Below are 19,945 nucleotides of genomic sequence, written 5' to 3'. Positions count from 1 at the left end.
AGAAATTCATGTTCTAGCTCTAGCCTTTTGCCTAAAATACAAAAAAAGAAAGAAAGAAAGAAAAAGAAAGAAAGAAAGAAAGAAAGAAAGAAAGAAAGAAAGAAAGAAAGAAAGAAAGAAAGAAAGAGAGAGAGAAAGAGAGAGAGAAAAGAAGGAAGGAAGAAAGAAAAGATAGAAAAGAAAATAGAATTCATCGAATTCTCCCACTTTGTTGGCTTGATACAGACAAAGAACACTGAAACAATTTAAACCTGAGATGGTTTGAATACATGGGGAAATTGAACTCACTTTAAAGAGATATGTTTTCCAATTATCTGAGCCTCTCACCTCCATTCCTGGAGGACAGTAAATGAAGAGAGGCTAGCAAACTACAAAGTCTGGTGAATGATTTTCCTTGGGTCTCTACAACTGAGTCATAGAGAAAGGCAGGGTGGTATTCTCATGTTCATACCATTTACTTCTCCTTAATCATTAGCGTTCGATGGCAGGTGACCATGATAATAATAGTCAACATTTATCAGTCACTTACTATGAGTCAACCACTATACTCAAAAGGTCACATATATTACCTCATAACAACCTCTTGATAACATTTCATAGAGAAGGAGTCCCAAATTTATACAGCTGGAAAGTGGCAGGGCTTGGATTCAAACCCAGATCTACCTGACCCCAGAATCTATGCTTGAAGTCACCGTCCTCTGATTATAAGCACAAATGTAAACCAGCATTTCATTACTAACACTTTATCTCTTCCCTCCCATAGATGCTTATAGTAACAACAGTTCTTCTGGTACTGGAGAATAATAACAAATATAAATGTTGCCAGAGTGAAAACTGCGGCAAAAAATATGTGGTAAGAGCAATGGTTTTTTTGAGGATGGTTGAGTGGGCTCCAACTTTCTTTCCTGTCACTCAGAAACACAAAAATATTGACAGTATTGTACCCTCACTACTGTACCCTATCAGTACAGAGAAGAGTTTACTGCCAAGATTATCTTTCATTTTGCCTAGTCTTTCCTCCACCTTTGTTCTACTGATGCTCTTTTGGAAAATCAGGATTTAAAGATACATAAAATTAGGAAGTAATACTTTTTCCTAACTGAGTTTCTGTTAGTATATTTTTTCTTTATAAACTTTATTAAGGGCTAATTTACATATAATAAATGGCATCCATTAAAATTATGCAATATCATGAGTTTGAACTGTTGACTACACACATGAAACCACCATTGCAGTCAAGATAACAGAGTATTTCTGCCAACTTCAAAAGATTAACCTTTGATTTACTTTTTGTCATTATAGAGTAGTTTGTATTTTATATATGTGGAATCATACAGTATTTGTCTTTTTTATCTGGCTTTTTTCATCCAGGATAATTTTTAGATTCATCCATGTTGTTGGGTGTATGTGATATGCATTTTTTAAATTGGCACTTTAAAAAAAATAGTATCAGGGAGAATAATACAAACAGATTTTCTCTTTTTTCTTGTTTTCTTTTTTCTTTCTTTCTTTCTTTTTCTTTTTTTTTTGAGATGGAGTCTCCCTCTGTTACCCAGGCTGGAGTGGAGTGCAGTGGCACAATCTCGGCACACTGCAAACTCCACCTCCCGGGTTCAAGCAATGCTCCTGCCTCAGCCTCCTGAGTAGCTGGGACTACAGATGCACGCCATCATGCCAGGCTAATTTTTGTATTTTTAGTACAGACAACGTTTTGCTGTGTTAGCCAGGATGGTCTCAATCTCCTGACCTCATGATCCACCTGCCTTGACGTCCCAACGTGCTGGGATTACAGGTGTGAGCTCCCTCGCCCGGACACAATTAAATTTTTTAAGCCAGGACACAGGGAGGGGAGCATCACCCACTGGATGGGGTCTGTTGGCAGGAGCTAGGAAAGAGACAGCAGGGGGTGGGGAGGGATAACATGGGGAGAAATGCCAGATATAAGTGATGGGGGGACGGAGGCTGCAAACCACATTCCCATGTACGTACCTATGCAACAATCTGCATGATCTGCACATGTATCCCAGAACCTAAGGTACAATAAAAAAAGTCATAAAAAAAAAGAAGTCTCAATTAAAATGCCCCCCAGAAGCCACATGTGTGATATAAATGAATGAAATGAATCTGGTAGGCATCAGAGCACAGTTTCCACCCAAGGAGGGGAAGGAGCTGCTATTCAAATCCAGCCAGTTGTCTCCATGATGAAGTGGGCAATAATTCTCAGTTTTCAGTAGAAAGTAAAAATATGGATTTCTGTGTAAAACTTTTCAATTGTAAAATATTGGCAGTTAATCTTCATTTAAACCAAACAAAGTACATCTTGCAGGAAAATTTGAGTCTGCATCAGTTTGTAACTTCCGAAATGTAATGAAAGTTGATTCACTTATTGGCTGTTATCTGCTATGGCCTGCATGTGTTCCTCCAAAACACATGGAAACCTAATTCTTACCATGGCGGTATTAAGAGGTGGGACGTTTTTGGATGTGACTAAGTTATGATGGCTATTCCCTCATGAATGAGACTGGTGCCCTTATAAAAGGGGTTGAAGGGAGCACTCTTAAACCCTTTGCACCATGAGAGGACACATAGAAGGTGCCATCTATGAGGAATGGGCCCTCACCAGACACTGAATCTGCCAGTGATCTTGGACTTTCCAGCCTCCAGAAGTGTAAATAATAAAATTCTATTGTTAATTACTCAGTCTAAGCTATTTTTGTTATAGCAGCAGGAACTAAAATATTATCCATTCCAACATGGAGTCTGGTTTTCTGCCAAAATTCTTAGACAATTATTCCTGGAAAGGAAATATTGGCTCAATAAGGGCACTTGGAATCATAGCTAATATTTTATTATATTTTATTTTTGAAATCACCCTGTTACATAGGTGCTATTCCTGTCGACGTCATCTACAGTTTACAGAAAATAAAACTATGATTCAGATTCTTCCAAAAACACATTTTGGGCATATCACTTCCTCGCTCAAAAACCAATTACAATACTTGTTTAAAAAACAGCTTCTGGTTGGGCACAGTGGCTCATGCCTGTAATCCCAGCACTTTGGGAGGCCAAGGTGGGCAGATCACCTGAGGTCAGGAGTTTGAGACCAGCCTGGCCAACATGGTGAAAGTCCATCTCTACTAAAAATACAAAAATTAGCTAGGGAGTCTGTAATCCCAGCTACTTAGGAGGCTGAGGCAGGAGAATCACTTGAACCCAAGAGTTGGAGGTTGTAGTCAGCCAAGATCAGGCCACTGCAGTCCAGCCTGGGTGACAGAGTGAGACTGCATCTCAAAACAACAACAAAGAAAAAAAACGACAAAACCCCAGCTTCTTCCAGGTTTACGAAGGAATAAGCTCAAAATGAACCTGGAACATCTTGTACCAGAAAGCAAGAACATGCTCAAAGAATGACAGGAGTGTGTCAAAGGGCATAGGAGTTGACCTACAGGGATATTCCCACTGGCCAAATTTGGACTATCTGTACATCTAAAAGTATAATAGCATTTATGGATTATAGTTTAGTGAATTAGAAGCTCCATGAGTCCAGATAACATAGAGAGAGGCAAAGGAGAGTGAAATGGGAACGGAAGTTGTTCTGTGCAGAAAAATGGTGACACAAATGGAGAGAAATGACAGCATTATGAAAGCACGGCATTGGAATCCCAGTGATCACTGGTAATCAATGAATATGAGGATCTCAGTGGATGCTAAATCCATTAGTTGAAATGTTATTAAGAAACAGAATATGACACTGTCTCAATGCATTATGTTGGCAGCTATTTATTAATTGCAAGTGGAAAATGTACCTTTCCAGGGGAGAGATTTGAAGGACATCTTTAACCAAGAGATCAAACTTAGCACCACCCTTAGCATGAGAGGCCCACAATGTACACCACACCCATTAAGTATACTCGCTAAAATTTTTGAATTCAATTGTGAGAAAATAATCAGAAAAACCCAGAATGTGAGATATTCTACAAGACAACTGTCTGAGATTCTTTAAAAGAGTTGAACAGCCCAAAAAACAAAAAGGAAGAATTAAACTAAAGAGATATAATCTTGTACATAAACCTTTATTGGATCCTGTACAAAAACGTTTAAAGCCACAAAATAATAGAGTATTTTTATTCTTAGAAGATGTATGCTGATATATTTAGGGGTGAAATATCATAATGCCTGCAACCTACTTTCAAATGGCTCAGTAACAAAAGCATTTAATAAATACACAGGTGTATATATATGAACAGGTGTTTATATATACTTTGCACGAGTATGTACACACAGAGAAGGGAGAAAGCAAAAACAAATATGGTAAAATATTCACTTAGGTGATTCTAGGTAAAGGGTATGTAGGGATTTATTGTACTATACTTTCAAATTTTTTGTAGATTTGAAATTTTTTAAATGAAAGGTTGTGGGGAGGGAAGCCCCTTGCCCAGAAGGATAAAGTCCAGATTCCTTGATCTGGCATTCAAGGCCAGCTCTGGCCTGGATCTACCAAGCTGTACTCACTTTTAAAACTACTCAAGAGCATAACTGTGTCCTGTCAACCTTGTTTTCCCAGCTTTAGTACGATGTCACTCTGTCTTCAGAACCTTTCTCCTCACTCATCTGAATAAACCCTTCTTAGATTAAACCTATTTTCTCACAGCTCTGCTTGCACTGATCTGCCTGTAACTATCACCCATTCTCTCTACTCAAATGAAAACACCCCTCTCCATCAATTCTACCCTCACTTGAATGTGTGTATAAATACTGAGGTTACACCTGATATTTTCCTTTATAGTCTTGTAAATATATTAAGATATCTTTACAAGAGGAAAGCAGAGGTCATAGCTTGTAATTCTTAGAGAACCCACCCTACCTAGAAAATAGCAGTTCATCAATAAATAGTTATGGGTTGATTGATCACATCCTTCACTGCATTTTTATAAGAGGTGATCATTATTTTAATATCAAAATTCCAAAAAGAAAAAATAAATTTAGTAAATTACCTACTTACCTCTGTGTGATGCCAAACAAAAGGTTATTTAAAAACTTATTTTTAAGACCAAATAGGTTTGGATTACTTTTGTTTTTATTTGTATGTGGGCATTTAGTATTGCATAGACTGCATGAGCTTGGATGAATAGGGGAATGTAGCTTTCTGATAATTTATCCACAATATCCCCTTGTCGCATTCTATGGCACTAACCTGCTACTATATTTTAATTTAGACACTGCTGTCAATTATCTTTTCTTCCCTTGGAATTGCCTTTTCTGGATACTGCCTGGTCATCTCTGCCTTGGGCCTTGTCCAGGGCCCATATTGCCGCACCCTCGGTGGCTGGGAGTATGCTTTTGAAGGCACTGCTGGACGGTAAGGAATAATTCCCCAAGCCAAGAGGTCAGAAAATCAGAAATACCTGGCCTCATGCCCATGCTCACAGTTATTTTCAGTGATGACTTTGGGGTTCCATGTGGCTGTTTTAGTGCAGAATGTTCCTATTAGTTTACCAATATCCAGACCAATTTGTTCTTACGTGGATCTTTGTTTAGATTTTTTTTCTTCAGTCTTTTAATGCCATTTTCATTCAATGTCTTGAGGCTGTCATGGAGATATCCAAATGAAAGGTGTGTTCTCCCATACTTCAGATTAAAGTTGTGTGATTACTATGGTCTGGTAACAGCTGGAGCTTATGGCCTGGGTGGTTCCAGCAACTCAATTTTGTTTTAGGCCAGGCTGGACGTGTGGTTTGTTACAAGTGTGAAAGGGCTTGAGGAGGAGAGAAACCATGGTGCTCTTGAACAGTGCCACTCAGGGCTGTACTAGGAGGCATGATAAAGAGATAGAATCAGGCAGGGTGAGCAGGGAAATACAGTCTGAGATCTAGGAACATGATTAGGTACAGGAGTTTGTGGAATTAGCAGAGCGTATGCAGCTTATACTAGAGAAGGATCTAAAGAGGTAACCTTGCTCAGAAAACTAGTAATTTAGTCATGAACCTCGCAACCCAATCCTGGATCTCAGAATGCCTCACACTGGCCTTGTGCTGGGTGTATTGGGTTCCCGGCACCAGATGCAGATTAGGAGGTAGCAGGGCCCAGAAATAAACACAGGAGAGGTCCATTGAATCTCTCCTTGTTTTTAGCCTGTGCTCAAAATTCTAATGGCGTAAAATGAGGGAGTGTTTGTACCATTCGCTGGGGGAAGTTATATTTTCTTCTCAACTCTCCATGATTGGCTTTATTTGTTCAAGGCCTATGTCTATCTGAGATCTTACACGTGCATCTAGGCCTGCATGGCCATAGCTGCTTCTGTGCCTATAGCTGCCTTCATTCAGAAGATTTTACATGGTGCCACATACCATGACCTCTTTTAGTAAACATGACTCTCCCTCAGGTCAGGAAACCTAGACAATAACTCCAGACCTTCCTGAGCAATTGGAGGAGACACTCTTGTGGGATTGACAGGACTCAGTAAAGAGGACTGTAATATAGAAATTCCCATTGAGTGCAAAAGACACCTTTTTAACACCATCGGCCCCTGAGCTTTTTCTTACTCAAAACCAAAACCTTCCTCTTTTTTTTTTTTTTGAGACAGAGTTTCACTCTTGTTGGCCTTGCTGGAGTGCAATGGTGCAATCTTGGTGACTTCCACCTCCTGAGTTCAAGCGATTCTCCTGCCTCAGCATTCTGAGTGGCTGGGATTACAGGCATGCACCACCATACACTGCTAATTTTGCATTTTTAGTAGAGGCAGGGTTTCTCCATGTTGGTCAAGCTGGTCTCGAACTCCTGACCTCAGGTGATCTGCCTGCCTCAGCCTCCCAAAGTGCTGGGATTACAGGTGTGAGCCACTGCACCAGGCCAAAACCTCCCCTTTTAAGTCATGACTCTCTAGGCTGCCCATATGCCCCTCCATTACTCCCTTAAGCTGCCTCAGAGGCTTTTTTTCACCTGTTTCCATCTATATAAAAATGTTTCAAGGTGAAACATTGATTGGAGGCAACACAGGGAAGCTAAGTCTCTGGTCCCCTCAAGAAGTTTCCAAGGCTTGACAAATACAGGGTGGGGCAGGTGTTAATACTGAATTGTCATATCAGTTATTCATTTGTGCATTTATTCAGCAAATATTCATTGAGCACTGACTAGGTCTCTAGGCCTCGCAATAAGAGCTGGAGCATCAGAGGCAAACCACAGACAGTCCGTTCCCTCCAGGAACTCATACAGACCTGACAGAACATTCTACTAAGATGGAAACCTTAAGGTGAATGAGCATTGGCCTTGGAGCACAAGTGTTTGATGGTTATAGATCGAAATTTAAGTCCCTCCCTCCTACTTATAAAGCTCCACGATCTTAGACAATTATCTGGCTATCTCTGAGCTTCTGTAAGTTGGAAACAAGAATCACTTCTATCTCATAGAATTTAGAATTAAATGGAAGTAATGCACAAATGTGATGTGATAAATTTTCAGGTTTTATTATTAACAGGTGGCATTCCCCACCTGCCAGGTAGCCGACAGATTTAGTCACTGGCATGGTGGCTGGTGAGGATCCTGAATTTGTTTTCATCCAACAAATACTTACTGATCTTTACAACTTGTCAAGCACGACCTTAGAGTTTAGAGCTGGCCCTTCAGAGATGAGCAAATCATGGTCAGTGCTCTCAGAGTACAGTCTGCTAAGGGAATAAAAATCATTGCAGGTACAGATACAGCCACAGATAGATACACAGATACAGATAGAATTACAACAAATGAAGTCAGTGCTGTCATAGAGTCATAGAGCAGTGTGTGGAGGTAGTGGAGGGAGTGGGCGTCAGGGCAAGCTTCTCTGTTCCTCCCCAACCCTGCCAGAGCACTTATGCCTTTCTGCAGTTTACAAGAAGGATAAACAGTACCCTAGTCTGGAGAAAAGCAGAAGCCCTGCAAGTCATCTTGTTTTACACTGCTACATGATCTGTGCAGAGCATGTACTAGGAACAATATAGAAAAAGGGTCTGGAGGGACTCACTTCCCTGGTGGCTGAGACAGTGATAGGGGTAAATAGGATATGAGATAGATCTAGGGAAATTTAGCAGAAAACCACTGTTACTGTACTTTACAGGTTCCAAACCACTTTTATACACTCTTACCAAATATTCACAATAACTCTAAAGTTAGATATTTTAACCCCCTTATTAAGATAAGACTCTGGAGGCCAGCGGGATCAAGTTCTTTGCTCAATATCCTATGGATCCAGGAATTCTGATTTCATATTCAGTGCTCTTTCCTGTTGGAGACAAGGACCATTAACAATATCAAGAAATTCCCAAAATGCCTTTATTTCCTGGAGCATTAGAGAGTAGGAAATAAATAAAGGTGGGGAAAGAGTGAAAAAGAAGGAAGCAGGAAAGAAATGGAAGAGGAGAAAGAAAAATGAAGAGGAGAGGTCATGGGAGTGGTAAGGCAGGCGCCACATTTACAATAAACTAAGTGTCTAGCTCAGTGCTATGCATATGATGTGTCCAAAATGTGTATCTGAATGGTTTTTAAAATATTTTAACTTGTATCTAATAACAAATTATCTATACAATTTGTTATCTATATAATTTGTTATCTGTGTATCTACATATTTTAGTCACACAGTAATTTCTCAAACATGTAAATACCTGTAGCTTTCTTCCTTGGACCCAGTATGTAGATTTGGCCATGGGTCTCTCTCTCAGTTTCCTTACAGATTCCAGCATATGGATTCAGTGCCTGGAACCTGCACATGTTGTGGAGTGGAACATCATTTTATTTTCCATTCTTATAAGCCTCAGTGGGCTTCAAGTGATCATCTGCCTCATCAGAGTAGTCATTCAATTATCCAAGATACTGTGTGGAAGCTATTCAGTGATCATCCAGGTAACAGATTCTCATGGGCACCTGTATGTAGCTCATCCATATTACTCTCACTTTCCAGGATTCAATGAATCTTGTTAAAAAGACTTTAGAATTCCATCATCCACCCCCCCATTTCTACTACCCTCACCTTTACTCAAGCTCTAATATCTCAGTTTTTTCTGATATCCCAATGTGTCTTGGCTTATCTATATGGGTTGAATCAACTCAGTAATTGTAAAATCTGCATTTCTTATTGTATGGTAAGACTTCATAAATGTTTTGAATGAGCAATGTTTTAGTATTCTATGTAGTGATAACCCAAAGCATAAAGAAGTTTTACCATTTATCAAGAATTTTCCTGTTCATAAGATAAGCAAAGGCTCAGAACCTTATCTCAATGAAATAACTTCTCTTCTGAATGCGCTACATTCAACTAATAAACCTTTATCTTGAGTGCATAGTGAGTGCTTTTGAAGAAGGGAAATATCTCTTTATCCTATTGAAACTACTTCTACTTCATCTCCTAAAATACTAATGTTAATTTAGTTATGGTTGAAACTATTATCAACAAGTCCAGAGTGAAGAAAAATCATGAATGAGATCTCTTGTATTTTGTTTAACAATACAGAATGTGTAATACCTTTCCTAGCAATTTCAAATAGATGTTTTTCTGTTCTATCACATTTTGAATATGAAATGTAAGTTTAAGTTGTTATCTGGATTGTGGATTACTAATCAAGCCAAATTTGTAACTTTAATCACTTTGTTTTTCCTTTTTCTCTGTAGCCTGGAATCATTTGAATAAGGACAAAAGTGTTTTCCATTATCAAGACACAGCCATCTATCTAGATCTTATGCCAACTGCGTAGACTTGAGGACAATATTGAAATGATGGTGCTTTTTCCATTTGGTGTTTATTTGTGAAATTTGCAGTCCTCACTGCACGTGCAAGTATGCCACCCCTCCTCTATTTAGAATGCTTTTTTAAGTAATGTTGTATATCACATGACCCTCATGCTGTGGGCCATTAGGAACTTCAGAAATACTTATACCCTTTGATCAAACAAATCCATTTCTAAAAATTTATATTAGGGAAGTAAATAAGAATATGAGAGAAGAATTTATGCAAATATGTATGTTGCAACATTATTTAATATTAGAAACACTCCAAAATTCTAAACTTAGAGGAAGGTATAAGAGTGGGAAATACTGTGAACGCTTTCTGATATTAAAAAATTAAATAAAAAATAAAGAGTGCTATGTGGTTGTAAAATCATAGTCATTACAAATGATGTTTTAAAAATTACAAATAATGCTACATCAAAAAGCAGGTTACAAATTCATGTTTACAGTATAACTATTTAAAGGAAATGAAACACTAATAATCAAAATTTAGGATGAAAACTAAATCTAAGAGGAAATATAACACAATGCCAACTATGCTTGATTTGGGGCACTGACGATCCTTCTTCCCACTTTTCTATACATTCCAATATTTCTTTATTGAATATGTTTTAATGAAAATATTCTCTAAACTCATTTTCACTATTAAATTTCTTTTTTATTTTTCCAAACTTTAAGGCATATGCTCTTTCCACATTCCTCAACATTATTTGTAAACATCATGGAATGACACTTCCATCAACATTCAATGAGGAAGTAGTGATACAGATAAGCCAAAAAGAGTTTTATATAAGCTTATACAGTCAAACTAAACTCTTGCTCTTCCTTTCTGACTCCTGATGATGAGTGTGATGGACTAGAAGAGGTAGTCTTAAAATAAGTGAGCAACTAGGGAACATGCTCAATGGGCAAGAGAAAATGACCACTGACCAGTCGATAGCTGTGTCATGGGGAGTTACCAGTATCTATATTTATTTTTAAGTAATTAAAAAGTAGAACATTTACAAACTTTCCACCTACACATGCCATGACTTCCTCGTGGACAGTAGCCACATCTTATAAATTTTTCCACCATCCATAGGACCCAGCACACAGTGGACCCAGTAGGCACTCAGTGTTGAATGCTCATACCAGGTTTTCTGCTTCTTATAATTTACCCTGCTGAGCACTGCTTACATCACAGGTGCACTGGGCCTCAACACTTCTGCCATTTCCCTATTTGTCTCCTCCATGGGCACTGTTAACAACGGTCTGCCAACACTTGATCTGTGCCAAAGCCAGAAAGTAGGCTGGGGGGATGTGGGAGAGAATGTCTTTCTCCTTGCTGTCTGCCAACCTTTAGGTGCCAACCAAAGCGCCTTTCACAGCCTTTGCTGAAACTAGCATCTTGAAAGCAAGCCATGCCCTCATGTTCTGGGTTCGGCTGATTGAACTGGGACAGACCCCAGAGTCATGGACAGCCTCTTGTTTTCCCAGTGGCTTCTGACTTAGCCTGGAGCAAAACACTGTACAAACAAGACTGGTGGTTATTCAAGCATCAGAATTTGAACTAGGAAGCTAAGAATGAAGCAACCTGAACATTGCCGCAAGAAATGATTAAAGGATAAAGAAGGAAGCCAACATACAGAGAGTATCTGGTTCATCTTAATAATGGTATCATATTAAAATGAGGATATGTGAACTTCTGCTCCAAAGCTTCCTAAAACTGCCTTTGCCCACAATGAACAGTGACAATATACACTAGGCCTGGTTTCTACTCTTGGATTTCTAGATAGTCTTTCTTCTTTGTCACTGTGCTGATCATTTCAGTAACCCCCACCACTGAATCAGTGCAGCTCTGTTTATTGCAACCAAAATGACCCAACCAAAGTTTCCCTTTTCTAGATGTTGGGTTGGAGGGATGCCAAGACAGAGATGCTTAAGCTCCAGAGTATTGCAGAGCTTCATTCAATAACTCTACTTTCCAAAGAACATAAACATGAGGTCTGAGGGACTTGGGCCAGGAGACAAACCCAACCTACAGACACCATGTTGTACTCAGGGTGACCTCTCCCCTCTGACAGCCCAGGGTTTCTCTAGCAATCCCATAAGCTAGTCATACCCAGGACCATCTTGTCAAAAATTCTCTCAAAGTCTCCTCAGCGCTCTTGTAAACAGACTTCTAGCAGGTCCACTTCATCAGTTTACCAGATACTTTTGGACTGTCTATCTCTTGTTTAGATTCAGCATGGCACTATACATTGAATGGAATATTAATAGATGTTTGCCAAATGACTCCACCACAGCATTGGACATATCAGAGCTACAGCCAAATGCAGCATGATATCTCTATCAGGAAAATTAAATTTTAATATAGCCTTCAAATATTCTATATTTGAAGAGTATATGCTAATCATGTAATTTTAAGTTAAAAAAGCTGAATACAAAAAAGCTGAATATGCATGTTTTATATCCTTGTGAATTCAAAGGAAATAGGAAAAAAGAAAACACACACACACACACACACACAAACACACACACATACACACACATATATATATATATATATATATATATATACATATATATGTACAGTTTGAGCCCAAATTTTTAATTAAGTAACCATATAATTACATGTAGACATGTATAAACCTTCAGATATGAAAAGACCAGAAAAATATTTAAAATGTAATAGTTACATTATCTGTGGTCATACCACCCTGAAAATGCCTAACATCGGAAGCTTCAGCAGGGTTGGACCAGGTTATTACTTGGATGGGAGACCAGATGCAACAGGCTGAAGAAAGAAAGCACAAGTATACAAAAGTTAATAATTATCACCCATTGATAGGATTATGACTTATATCTCTTTTTTTTACATTGTTCAGTATTTTCAAATTTTCTTTTGAAAATGTGTTATGTACTTAAATTACTAGAAAAAATAAATGTCATTTAAAAAGGAAATGTCCTCTAAGTCTGTCTGTAAAATTCATTTAAGGAGTTTAAAATAGAAAAATATATATAGGTGTTTGTGACTGGCCTTCTCTTACCCTTTCTAGAAATAATCTTTCTACTTTTTAATTCTGAGAGAGAGTATTACCAGCTAATCCTAACTGAGAATTATTTATATTTTATGCATTTCTGCACTTATTATTTATCTACTATTCTCTTTGTTTCTATCTCATTGTTATTTTTCTAACTTCTTAAATTGAATACCTAGCTTAATGATTTTCTAACTTTCTTTTTTTCTTAAAATAAGCATTTAAAATGACATTTTTCTTTAATTACCACTTTGGCTGACTCTCATAAGCTTTAAAATGTTGCATTTTCCTTGCTCAGTTATAAATATTTTCTAGTTTTCTTTATGATTTATTTTTTGATCCATGAGTTTTTAAATGTGATTTAAAAATTCCAGGTATATAGGTTTATGTTATGTTTTTAGGCTTTTCAACTTAACTGTATTGTGATCATAGAAAATGGTCTGTATGATTCCAATAATTTGAAAGTTTTTAAGATTTATTTTATAGTTAATGTTTGTAAATGTTACATGTGCTGTAAAAGTATGTGTTTTCTCCAAATATCGAGGGCAGAATTCTATATGTGTACTAATATTAGATCAAGTTGTTAATTTTGTTCAGATCTTTAACATTTTTTCTGTTTGGTTGTTTGCTTGAATTTAGGGTTGCTGTGAGGAATAAATGAATATATATAGTAATTTGTATACTTTTATTGATATGCATATCATAAAACTGTATTTGGCATGTGGATATGATTTATAGGTAGCCTATAGCATAGTGGAATAAAGATGTATTTTGGAGTCAAATTTCTTGCGTTCAAATCTGGACTCTGCCTTACTAGGTGTGTGACTTTGGTGAAGTTTACTTAACCTCTCTGTGCACAATTTCTGAGTCTGTAAAACAAGAATAATAATAGGGTTCTTGTAAAGATTAATTGAGTTTGAACATGTAAAGTTCTTAGTGCCTGGGTGACTTAAATCAGAACCCGGTGCAGTTGGAGCAGATTTGGGATGGTGGGGACTTGGAAAACACAAAACAACAGAAGGGGAAGGGAATGGAGAAAGCTCATAGGGATAGCAAAGAGTCAGCCATTTGGGGAGAGAAAAAGGTAAAGGCATGTAGGCATTGCTAGACTAGACAAAGTGCACAAGAGGCCAGCACTTCCTTACCTTTTGTCGGAGACTGTGAGCTTAACAGACATCATACTCTGATTCTTAAAACCCCAGCCTCAGGTGGGGAGTTGGGGAGGGATAACATGGGGAGAAATGCCAGGTATAGGGGATGGGGAGGAAGACAGCAAACCACACTGCCCTGTGTGTACATATGCAACAATCTTACATGTTCTTCACATGTACCCCAAAATCTAAAATGCAATAAAAACGAACAAACAAGCAAAAACCCAGCCTCTAGCCTATATATTTCCATCCCTTTGGAAAGCTATAAGGAATTAGGGGATCTCCAAGTGTACTATTATGAAAACCATAACTATTTGTATTCAGAAAGACTCCTGCTAGCTCTGCTTGCTGCTTTGTGAGATGAAGCCGAAAATTAAGGAGAAGATTCCAGTTATAGAAGAACCGAGGTATATGGCAGGAAATTAAGGAGTGAAGTTTGAGTGTGTGCAACTGGACAGGTAGGGCAAGATACAGAAACCTGGCCACTGAAATCTTTTTACTTTAGAAAGAGCATTGGATGTGGTGCCTGGCTACCCAGGTCAGAGATCACACCATGCCTAGTCCAAGGAACTTAATCATTTCAAATAAAATGTTTTATCTGGGTTAAGATGAAAACACACACACACACACACACACACACACACACACACACACACACCACCCTAATTTTACTCCTGCCTAAAATCACACTAAATTTACAATAAAAGTTGTTTGTTTTTAAGACACACAACCACAAATACAGGGAGACTAGGAAACATGTCAAAAGCAATAAAATTTTGGAAGCTACAAAACATATTGATGACAAGTAACTGACCAAACCAACTCAAGAAACACGAGAATCTTGAGTTGTCAGTAGGGGAAGCTGAAGGCTAACCTGATTTATACCTCAGAATTTTCCAGAGATTCTCAAATTGATAGTATCAGAGCCCTCTGGACCTGGAAGTGAAGGAAGACCCTTAAAACAGAAATTCTGTGCGTCCTGCATCCTTTTTCCTCTCTATGCTTCTGGGAAGTGACTGACATTTGAAAGTTCTCTGGGAAGCGTAAAAATAGAGGGTCTTCTCTGAGTTGGAGGAAACTAGATTCACTAAAGATATGAAGACTGCTCCAAAATCAGAAGAAGTAAGTAACTGGTGTATCCTGAAAGATGAATGCTGAGGCAGTCCTCCCACAAAGCCCTCTTAACCCACTCAGATCTCAGAAAGCTGGCAGCCATTCAGAGCTTGACCTTTCCAGCTGGAGACTCTCTAGGGAGTCTGGCCAGTGCAAAGGGAAAATTTAAATATTGGCTGTAAAAGGCTAAATAATAGCCCCCACAAAATGCCATATCCTAATCCATGGGACCTGTGAATATGCTACACAGGAATGAATGAAAATGGATTTTCCAGGTGTGATTAAATTAAGGATCTTAAAATGGAGGCAAGGGTTATCCTGGATTATCCAGGGGAGTCCAGTGTCATCATACAGTCCTTACAGAGGCAGGTAACAGTATTAGATTCAGAGAGAAAAGATGTAAAGATGGAAGTAGGAATCAAAGAGAAGAGACGTTGCTACACTGCTGGCATTGAACATGAAGGAAGGGGCACAAACCAAGGAATGCAGCAGCCTCTAGTAACTGGAAAAGGCAAGGGAACAAATTCTCACCTAGAACCGCCAGAGCACAGGCCTGCCAACACCTTTATTTTAATCCAGTGAAACTGAATCTGGATTTTTGCTCTTTAGAATTGCAGATACTGCAGATAATTAATTTGTATTGTTTGATCACTAAGTCTGTGGTTATTTTTCACAGAAGCAATAAGAAACTAATATATTGGCATTTGAAATTCTTCAGTCAATGGTTCACCCAATTCACACAACAGTGAAATTCAGAGTTAATAAGCTCAAAGCTCACTCTCAGTTCTCAAGCAGCACTTTTCTTGACTCATGAGTAAGAGCAGTCAAGTGTCCTAGACATCCGATGAAAAATACAGAACATGAAAGATAGAGAACCAATATATTTTTATTTTTAAAATTTGTTTTCCATTTGAGTTTTAGATTTGGAGGTACATGTGCAGGTTTGTTATAAGAGTACATTGCTTGATGCTGAGGTTGGGGCTGCTACTGACTCCATCACCCAGTTAGTGAACATAGCACCCAACAGGAAGTTTTGCAGCCCTTGCCCCACTCTCTTCCTTCCTCCTCCTGGAGTCCCCAGTGTTTATTGTTTCCATCTTTATGTCTGAGTGAACCAAAGATTTAGTTCTCACTTATAAGTGAGAACACGCAATATTTGGTTTTCTGTTCCTGCATTAATTCACTTAGAATAATGGCCTCCAGCTGCATTCATCTTGCTGCAAAGGACATGAAATCACTTTTTTTAATGGCTGCATAGTGTTTCGTGGTATATATGTGCAACCGTTTCTTTATGCACTTTCCCATTGATAAACATTTATGATGTTCCATGTCTTTGTTATTGTAAATAGGGCTGCAATGAATGTACATGTGAACATGTTTTGTTTTTTTGTAAAACAATTTATTTTCCTTTGGGTATATACCCAGTAATGGGATTGCTGGGTCAAATGATAGTTTTATTTTTAGTTCTTTGAGAAATTTCCTAACTGCTTTCCACAAGGATTGAACTAATATGCATTCCCACCAACAATGTATAAGCATTCCCTTTCCTCTGTGATCTCACCAATATCTGTTATTTTTTGACGTTTTAATAATAGCCATTCTGACTAGTGTGAGACGGTATCTCATTGTGTTTTGATTTGCATCTCTTTGATGATTAGTGATGTTGAGCACTTTTTCATATGTTTGTTGGCCACTTGTATGTCTTATTTTGAGAAGTGTCTGATCATGTCTTTGACCACTTTTAAGTGAGGTTTTTGGTTTTTTTTCTTGTTGATTCATTTAAGTTTCTTATAGATCCTGGACATTAGATTTTTGCCAGATGCATATTCTGAAAATATTTTCTCCCATTCTGTAGGTTGCCTGTTTTCCCTTTTGATGGTTTCTTTTGCTGTGCAGAAGCTCTTTAATTAAGTCCCATTTGTCTATTTTTTATTTTGTTGCATTTGCTTTAAGGGTGTTCATCATAAATTATTTGCATAGACCAATGTCTAAAATAGTATTTCCTAGGTTTTCTTTTAGAATTTTTATAGTTTGATGTCTTACATTTAAGTCTTTAATCCATTTTGCGTTAATTTTTGTATGTGGTGACAGTAAGAGTCCAGTTTTATTATTCTGCATATGGTTAGCAAGTTATCCCAGCAGCATTAATTGAAGAGGGTGTCCTTTCCCCATTGTTTATTTTTGTCAACTTCATTAAAGATCAGTTGGTTGTAGGGGTGTGGCTTTATTTCAGGGGTCACTATTCTGGTCCACTGGTTTATGTGTCTACTTTTGTACCAGTACCACGATGTTTTATTAATAGTTTCTGCAGCATTGTATTGGAGTTTGAATTGTCTTTGTTCTTTTTGCCTAGGATTTCTTTGGTTATTTGACCTCTTTTTGGGTTGCATATGAATTTTAAAATAGTTTTTCTAATTCTGTGATAAACAACATTAGTTATTTGATAAGAATAATGTTGAATCTATAGATTGCTTTGGGCAGTATGGAAATTTTAACAATATTGATTCTCTCAGCCCACGAGCATGGAATGGTTTTCCATTTCTTCGTGCAATCTATCATTTCTTTCAGAAGTGTTTTGCGGTTTTCCTCATAGACATTGTTCACCTCTTTGGTTAGATGTAGTTTCAGGTTATTTTGTGTGTGCTTGACTATTGTAAATGGAATTGCATTCTTGATTTGGTTCTCAGCTTGAATGTTATCAGTATACAGAAATGCTACTGATTTTTTACATCGATTTTTGTATCCACAGACTTTCCTGGATTTGTTTACCAGGTCTAGGAGCATTTTGGTGGAATCTTTTGGGTTTCATTGGTAGAGATCATATACTCAGCAAAGAGGGGTAATTTAATTTTCTCATTTTCTATTTGGATACCTTTGTTTAAAAGTAGTTAAGAGGTTTTATTCTAATAGCTATAATTACAATGCTTGTTCATCAAACTGAAAACAAGTATACAAAACTGTGGATTACTAATCATGTATTGAAAGCAGTAAGAGGTTCCACCCACACCAAATAGACCGGTTCTGAGGTTTCCCCAAGATAAATTTAAGAGCTCCAGCTTCTTCAGTGTTTATCAAAATACAAAAGAAAAAAGTAGAGGTTGTCTTTTTCTACGGCAAATCGGACCCTTGCAGGCTGAGGGACAGAACGCTACCTCACACACAGAGGTAGGGTGGGTGCTCCCGGGGGGCTGTGGGTCTAGGTGAACCGCCTGCCAGGCTTGCACGCTCTCCTGCTGGTGAGGCCCCAGACATCCTGCCAAAGTGTCTGAGCGAGCACGAGTGCTGGGGACGACGGACCCACTCTGGCCACATGAAGACCGAGGGACAGGTGGGGCCCTGCGTCCCATAGGCTGCCTGAAGGTGGGTGGGGCGGCCTGCAGAAGAGTGGGGCAGCTGTGGGCTCCCAGCCTGGCCCCTGGGAACAGTGGGGGCACAGGGACAAGCACATGGCTATGGAATGCAGGGTGACCCAAGGACAAGCGAGTTGCGGGGATCTCTATTGTGACCATGCAGAATTCTGAAAATGAATTCTGCCGCGCCACCGCCTCATGTTCCCAAGCGCAACAGCCGGGCTGACAACCGGCATCCAGACCATAACTGCAAATCTATGGTAGGCAGGGTCTCCCTTCTGTGTATTCAAGTGTTCTCGACTTGGATTTTTAACTATTTTTTAAAATGCACTGAGTTTGGGTTAAAAACCAACCACGAAAATGGATTTCAACACAGCTCTAAAGCCAAGAGCACGCCCGGTTCTCCCAACACAGCGACTCCTGAAGGCCAGGTGCCCACAAGCCTACATCCTCTCTCAGCACTCAACAGTGAGTTGATTTTTCTTTTTACAATAAAAAAAAAGCTGAGTAATATTGCATAGGAGTACCCAAAACTGCCTCATTGGAAACAAAAACTATTTACATTAAATAAAAAGCCTGGCTGCAGGCTAAGTCTGCCACATTTACAGCACGGTGCGATGCACACGGTGACCAAACCATGGAGGCAGCTTCTGGCACTCACACCACGTGCCGCACGATTGCCACATGAGAATAAAGCAGTGGGCGAGAGGAGTGAGAGGGAGGGGAGTCGTGTTCACTTCTGGTTCCGGAGCTGATTGACAGCTAGTCCAGTCCTTCATAGAGCCCGTCGCCACTGGTGGCGCAGGTGGCCTGAATGTACCAGTTCCTGTGGCGTAGGGAGTGCAGCCCCAGCTTGCCTGTGATCTCGGCCGCATTCGTGGCGTTGGGGAGGTCCTGCTTGTTGGCGAACACCGGGAGGACAGCATCCCAGAGCTCATCCTCAGCCAGCATCCTCATGAGCTCCTCACAGGCCTCGTTCACGCGCGCTCTGTCATTGCTGTCCACCACGAAGATCAGACCTTGTGTGTTCTGGAAGTAGTGGTGACACAGAGGCCGGATCTTGTCCTGGCCACCCACGTCCCACACAGTGAAGCTGATGTTCTTGTGCTCCACAGTTTCCACATTGAAGCCTATGGTGGGAATGGTAGTCAGGATCTCGCCCAGCTTAAGCTTGTACAGGATGGTAATCTTCCCTACAGCATCCAGGTCCACCATGAGAAGGCGCATTTTTTTTTTTTTTTTTTTTTTTTTGCCAAAAAGGCCCTTGAAGAGGTTGGCGAAGATGTTCCCCATGCTTGTGGACAGGTGGAAGAACACTGGCCAGGGACACCTCAGCAGCTGCTGCTCTGAGCCAGGTGTTGGTTTTGCTCCCACTTGGATGCCTTTTATTTCTTTCTCTTGCCTGATTGCTCTGACTAGGATTTCCATTGCTAAGTTGAACAGGAATAGTGAGAGTGGGCATCCTTGTTCCAGTTCTTAGTGGAAATGCTTCCAGCTTTTTCCCATTCAGTGTGATGTTGGCTGTGTGTTTGTCATAGATGGTTCTTATTACTTTAAG

General features: G+C 39.2%; 2 protein-coding genes across 2 annotated transcripts in view; one reads left to right on the top strand and one right to left on the bottom strand.

The window, feature by feature from the left end:
• Nucleotides 1–10,107, top strand: part of TM4SF18 (transmembrane 4 L six family member 18) — a 12,505-nt gene extending 2,398 nt beyond the window's left edge. The window contains exons 2-5 of the mRNA XM_017523829.1: nucleotides 764–853; nucleotides 5,217–5,359; nucleotides 8,691–8,871; nucleotides 9,637–10,107. Of these exons, the coding sequence (XP_017379318.1) occupies nucleotides 764–853; nucleotides 5,217–5,359; nucleotides 8,691–8,871; nucleotides 9,637–9,651 (429 nt within the window). The 3' untranslated portion in view covers nucleotides 9,652–10,107. The remainder of the gene's footprint in view (nucleotides 1–763; nucleotides 854–5,216; nucleotides 5,360–8,690; nucleotides 8,872–9,636) is intronic.
• Nucleotides 10,108–18,006: 7,899 nt separating this feature from the next.
• LOC108300871 (ADP-ribosylation factor 1-like) lies at nucleotides 18,007–19,743 on the bottom strand. Its single transcript, XM_037736887.1, has one exon. It carries the CDS (start codon nucleotides 19,678–19,680, stop codon nucleotides 19,150–19,152), a length of 531 nt encoding a protein of 176 aa, XP_037592815.1. The 5' UTR covers nucleotides 19,681–19,743; the 3' UTR covers nucleotides 18,007–19,149.
• Between the last annotated feature and the right edge of the window lie 202 nt (nucleotides 19,744–19,945).

This window comes from Cebus imitator, unplaced genomic scaffold (assembly GCF_001604975.1).
Source record: "Cebus imitator isolate Cc_AM_T3 unplaced genomic scaffold, Cebus_imitator-1.0 Scaffold30, whole genome shotgun sequence".
In the NCBI taxonomy this organism is placed as follows: domain Eukaryota; kingdom Metazoa; phylum Chordata; class Mammalia; order Primates; family Cebidae; genus Cebus; species Cebus imitator.
The sequence above is the reverse complement of the archived record's forward strand: the minus strand, read 5'-3'. Positions and strand labels throughout refer to the sequence as shown.

Coding starts and splice junctions, on each gene's coding strand:
- LOC108300871 (XM_037736887.1), bottom strand. CDS start 19,680: ATGGGGAACATCTTCGCCAACCTCTTCAAGGGCCTTTTTGGCAAAAAA.